The sequence below is a fragment of the Vulpes vulpes genome, chromosome 5, assembly GCF_048418805.1.
Source record: "Vulpes vulpes isolate BD-2025 chromosome 5, VulVul3, whole genome shotgun sequence".
Classification (NCBI taxonomy): Eukaryota; Metazoa; Chordata; class Mammalia; order Carnivora; family Canidae; genus Vulpes; species Vulpes vulpes.
The window spans coordinates 76,592,642-76,598,837 of NC_132784.1; the positions used below are offsets into that span (position 1 = coordinate 76,592,642).

The 6,196-nt window shown below is 36.9% G+C and overlaps 1 protein-coding gene across 1 annotated transcript; it reads right to left on the reverse strand.

The window, feature by feature from the left end:
* Nucleotides 1-4,064: 4,064 nt before the first annotated feature.
* On the reverse strand, nucleotides 4,065-5,000 carry LOC112912041 (olfactory receptor 10AG1-like). Its single transcript, XM_025988770.2, has one exon. The coding sequence runs from the start codon at nucleotides 4,998-5,000 to the stop codon at nucleotides 4,065-4,067; it is 936 nt and encodes a 311-aa protein (XP_025844555.2).
* Nucleotides 5,001-6,196: the final 1,196 nt, after the last annotated feature.

Here is a 6,196-nt window from a genome sequence, read left to right on the forward strand (position 1 = left end):
TAATCACTACATTCTTATAGGTAGTTGTGTTTCTTAATTTCTAAATATTTTCTTCAGAGGAACATTATATCCAAGTTGTTATTTTGTTGAGGAAAGAATGTATAAATAGCCTTGGGAAGAGGGAATCTTTTACATATAACAAGCTTCATCCAAAATGAATTTAGACAAGAATGTGTACGTTTCCTTTCTCATTAAATATATATTGTCAATGAGGTATTTATTGCCTAGGCTATTTTTTAAAGAGTTTGAAGATTTTATTTATTTATTCATGAGAGACACACAGAGAGAGGGAGAGGTAAAGTGAGAGGGAGAAGCTGTCTCTCTGCAGGGAGCCTGATGCAGGACTCCATCCCAGGACCCTGGGATCATGTCCAGAGCCAAAGGCAGAAGCTCAACCACTGAGCCACCTAGGTTCCCTTACTCACCTATTTTGAAATAACGGACAATCTAAATCCTTAGCAACTGGTACAAGCCATGTATTGCATTCTGCATATATTGGGTGGCCAGAAGTCAGTAAATGATGCTATCTAGGAGACTGGTGTGATATAAAAATCAGAAAAAAAAAAAGAAAAGGAAAGTTGCATGAGAATAATTTCTTGGTCTCTCCTTCAAAAAATGTGTGCAGCCCTCACTAGCAATCATGGCTTAGTTAAAGTGTATGTTAGTTTGAATGCCCATTTTTTCATAAACTATGTCAAAATTTCTTTTTATTATTTCATTATATTATATTATATTATATTATATTATATTATATTATATTATATTTGAGGGAGAATAACAGAGAGAGAGAGTGCAAGTAGGGGGAGGGGTAGAGAGAGAGAGTGAAGCAGACTCCCTGCTGACCAGGGAGCCCTATGAAGGGCTGGATTCTAGGACACTAAGACCTTGGTCTGAGTCACCCTTAACTGACTGAGTTACCTAGTGGCCCCTCACAGTTTCTTTTTAATCAGCCTCAAGCACTGTAGCTAATAATGGATAGCATATATAATCAAGTGAATCCAGGGAGTAATTTCTAGAAGCCTCTTCATTGTGAATTGACAGACTGGGAAGATGGGACAGAGATACAAAAAGAGAAAATACAAAAGTCTCAAGGAATTTTTAAAAGTATAAAAGAAATCATAATCCTACAGATGTCCGTTAATATTTTATTTGATTACTAAGGAATATTAGTTTTTGTTTTTGTTTTTTTTTTAGGAATATTAGTTTTGTTCCATAATTATTGTTTAGTATACCAAAGAGTTGAGTAGCACATTTTTGAAAGACTAACAATTAAGAAAGTAAAAAGAAAATAATTCTAAGGTGTTTTTAAGTAGATTTTCTTCCAAAGGTAATTAATATTGTGGAATGTCCATTTTTTCTCAAAAAATAGCATCAAATTGTTTACCTCTATGAATATGAGTATAAAACAAAACACTAGTGATTTCACTAAGAATTATACTGAAATACAGCCAATACTTCCATTTTTGGTGCTTTAAACCATCCCAAATGCTTCTCCATGTTAGGTGGCTAGTGATCGATCTTTATAATGGTCCTGGAAGTTCATAGAAAATAGTATGTTTTTACCATTTTATTAATTGTGAATTGTTAAAGACAAGACAACAGGCTCAAAATGGAGTCATTCTAAGTCCCACATCACCTAACCAAAACTTAGTTCCAGTTTTGGCTCTCCCAAGAATGGAATCTAAGACCACACAATCCGGAATTACCTGGTTAACATAAGCTAGGTAATATACCTGATTCCTCCCTGCCATGCCCTATAAGAAAAGTAACTTTGCAATAACCAATTCAATTTTTCTGTTCCTTGTTCCTGCTCCTTTCTTCCTATAAAACCCCTTGCCTTTTGTAGCTCTTTAGAGCTCCTTTCTACTTGTTGGATTGGATGCTACATTTTTCATGAAGTGCTGAAAAAAGCCAATAAGATCTTTAAGATTTACTTAGTTGGATTTCTGTTCTTAACAGAATATACTGAAAGAAAGTGCTTAATGAACTTCTCAAGGTATTGGTAAAAAGATTTAAGTCGAGTTATCTGAACTCCTGGGATAGCACTGTATCTGTGACATCATGATTCCTGCTTTACTAAATTTCAGAAACAGCAAACACCACCACTACTATCTTTATCATAATCATCATCTTTATCATCATTATCATTACCACCACCATCATCACCACCATCATCATCATCTTCAGCAGCAGCAGCAGCAGCACCGTAGTCTTTATCATAGGCATACATAAATTTCTTATGTAAAACATTGAATGAGATGGGTATAAACATGTATATTTCCAAGGATAAAATACAGAAATAAATGAATGTGGTACATGATGTTAGGTGGTAGAGGATGTAGATGGCTTGATGAAATAAAATATAACCATCTAAAGAATGGGAACTAACATTGTCATATAGGCATATGTATGATTATAGCTAAAACTGCAGAATGTCATAATTGTAAAAGAACTGCTAATAGATGTTCTCAGGGACAGATGCACTAATCATGTCTTCATGCCAGTGACTAATATGAGAACTTGGAACTGGGAGGATAGGCATTAGTGGTTCTGTTGGCAGGTGCTCACTTTCCTTGATGAAACCAGTTCAGAGGTTTAATAATTTCAGATTTTTTAAAAAATATTTTATTTATTTATTCAAGACAGAGAGGCAGAAGGAGAAGCAGGCTCCATGCTGGGAGCTTGATGTGGGACTCAATTCTGGGTCTCTAGGATCACGCCCTGAGCTGAAGACGGCCGTAAACTGAGCCAGCCAGGCTGCCCTAATTTCAGACTCTTTAGAAAGGGTTAAAGGCATGAAAGTTTAGGCACCCATCTATGCGGACTTTGAGTAGTTCTGCAAAAAATTTCTAACACATTCCTTCACTTTCCAACTCATGGATATTTTATTTTCAAAATATGAATTGATGTAGGACTAGCTGTTTGGAGTGCCATGAAAGAAGAGGTGAAGTAATTCAAAGCAAATTACTTTGGGACAAAATAGTTAAGTTAAATACAGAAGGATGTTATTAGAAAAAGAGCTAAGTGAATGTAAGGTTTTCTTTTGGTGTTATGTTTAGAGTAATTCCACATGGCTGTGTAGTATATTAAATAAGTGCATTTTTTTTCTAAAGATTTTATTTATTTATTCATCACACACACACACACACACACACACACACACACACACACAGAGGCAGAGATATAGGCAGAGGGAGAAGCAAGCTTGATGCAGGAGCCTGATATAGGACTGGATCCTGGGACTCCACAATCACTCCCTGGGCCAAAGGCAGGCGTAAACTGCTGAGCCACCCAGGCATCCCAGATAAATGCACTTTCAATGTTTATTGATGCTCTGAAATCTCTCGATTTTGCCAGATGTCTGAGGTGTGTCCTAGCAATATTCATTTACCCATTAATCTATTTAATCACTCATCCAAGAGAACTTTATGTATGTATGTATGTATGTATGTATTTATAAAGATTTATTTACTTATTCATGAGAGACACACAGAGAGAGGCAGGGACATAGGCAGAGGGAAAAGCAGGCTCCTTGTAGGGATCCCGATATGGGACTTGATACCAGATCCTGGGATCACATCCTGAGCCGAAGGCAGATGCTCAATTGCTGATTCACCCAAGACATCTTAGAACATTTACTATTTAGCTGCTATTTTCAATCTCTGGGTATAGAATCAAGGAATGGTAACAAATAGAAGTGTGAAGATTTAGGAGATTATTTATGTAAATAATCATATATTTTTAGGATAATCAATCCAAAATTCTTAGCAGATTGAATTTTATTTAATACAAATTTTATTTATATTTGAATTTCATATGAAATGAATAGTACACATTACTATTTTATTCATGAGGGGGGCTTATTATTTAGGCTTGGAGCACTGAAGTCAGATTAATTGCCTGGTATGTATCCAAGCACAGTAAATTGTAGGTTGGCAACTAGAAGTATGTAGAAATACATCATAAGCTGGAAGTGGCTACCTTCTTACAAGGGAATGTAGAGATTTGAAATGTTCCTCTGATCAATGTGTGGCAAGCAGCTAAAGCATTTACAATTAAACTCATCACACTATTTTTTTCAGTAACAGTCTTCGGAGTGCTGCAATCACATCCTTGTTCCTAAGGCTGTATATCACAGGATTAAACATCGGAGTCACAATGGTATAGAAAAGAGAGAACATCTTGTCAGTTCCTGCAGAATGATTGGATTTGGGCCTTAAGTAGGTGATGGTAGCCGATCCAAAGAATAAAAGCACAACAATGAGATGGGAAGAACAGGTGGAGAAAGCCTTGGCCCGTCCTCTGGCTGTTGGCAACCTCAGAATAGTGGAAATGATTTTGCTGTAAGAGGCAAGTATTAACAGAAAAGGCACTGCAACAAACAACACAGCTAGTACATAGACTGCTATCTCATGCACAACAGTGTCCCCACAGGCTAGCTTGAGGATGGGAGGTATGTCACAGAAGAAGTGGTTGATTTGGTTAGAATTACAGAAATGTAGAGAGAAAATCTGCCATGTTTGTCCTATTTGGCCTGGGACTCCACCAATCCAGGAGCCAACAGCCAGTTGGATGCACATCTTGTGGTTCATGATGAGAGGGTAATGCAGAGGGTTACAAATGGCCACGTAGCGGTCATAGGCCATCACAGCCAGGAGGAAACATTCAGTGGCTCCCAGCATAAGGAAAAAGCACATTTGAGTGGCACAGCCCAACCAAGAAATACTTCTGTCCTGAGTCCAAAGGTTCACCAGAATCCTGGGGAGGGTGACAGACACATAACAGATTTCCAAGGAGGAAAAATTTGCCAGGAAAAAATACATGGGTTTCTGGAGTGCAGCATCAAGACTGGTTATTATTATTATGAGGCTATTTCCGATTAAGATAATAACATAAACGATGGAGAACACCCCAAATAGTAACCATTGGAGGTTTGGAAGGTCAGAAAATCCCAAGAGTACAAATTGTGTTATTGTGGAACCATTGTCTTCTGCTCTCATCTCTTCAATGTCATCTGTGGGAATGATTGAATCAGAAGTCCAAGTTACTCTGATTTCTTTGGTTCTTGTCTTCTTGCACACAAACAGGATGGCATGCCTGCCAATTTTTCCCATCCTCTGTTAAAACAAATCTGTAATTGCCAGCACTCTAGAAGTGTGGTGAAATGTAATTTTCATTATTATTAAATGTATTTGTAAGAAAAAAGTCCCCATGGCCTTTTTTTCTGATATGAATTATATTGCTTTGCTTCTGAAGATAAGATATGTACTTATCATGTCCCTCTCCATTGTAACACTCAAAAGTACAAAATATGAATTTATGTTCACTTGTAACAAGGATTCCATTCTTTCACCTCCTATGTTTTCTCCCCACCCCTCAACTCTGTTTTCCACTATTATCAATTCAAAATGAATCTCACTGCACAAGTAAATATTTTGTAAGCCACCTAAATTGGCTTTCGGGCTGAATACAGTTCATTTTTAAAGTAGTGGGTTTTTTTTGGTATTTCTAAATCTCTTTGAGCTTTTACATTCTGCATGCTTAGACTATTTTTCTGTAAAACAAAATTAATGAACCAAACACTAAATATCATGGGGTGTTATTTTATCTTTAAACTGTGTATTTCAGTGTAAGGTCCCTGAAATCAGCAGTCACTTTTTTTTTTTCAGATTTTGCAGAGTGGAGAAAAGGAAGTCAAATCCATTTTATTTCTCTTTTTAAATTTTTATTAATTAATTCATTTTTTAAGACATTATTTATTTATTCATGAGAGACACAGAGAGAGAGGCAGAGACATATGCAGAGTTCTGGAGAAGCAGCTACATGCAGGGAACCCTATGTGAGACTCTATCCCGGGACTCCAGGATCACACCCTGCCGAGTTACCCAGGCATCCCACAAATCCATCTTCTTAAGTTCAATAACATGAACTAACCTTCTACACCCAATCTACTCCAAAGTAACTTGGAAGCATTTTCTAAGTAGCAGCTTGAAGAATATAGGTTAATTGCAAGCAGACTATTTGGCTTCCTGTCTATCTTAACTTTAATACGCCAAAGTCTTATGAGAGCTATGGAAAATCTCTCTTTGGCATCTCAGAAACAGAAACAGATTCTCTCTCTCCCTCTGCTGGCTCCCCTCAACCCTGCTCTCTCTCTATATCTCTTAAAAAAGAAAAAGTAAAAGAAAAAAGAAAA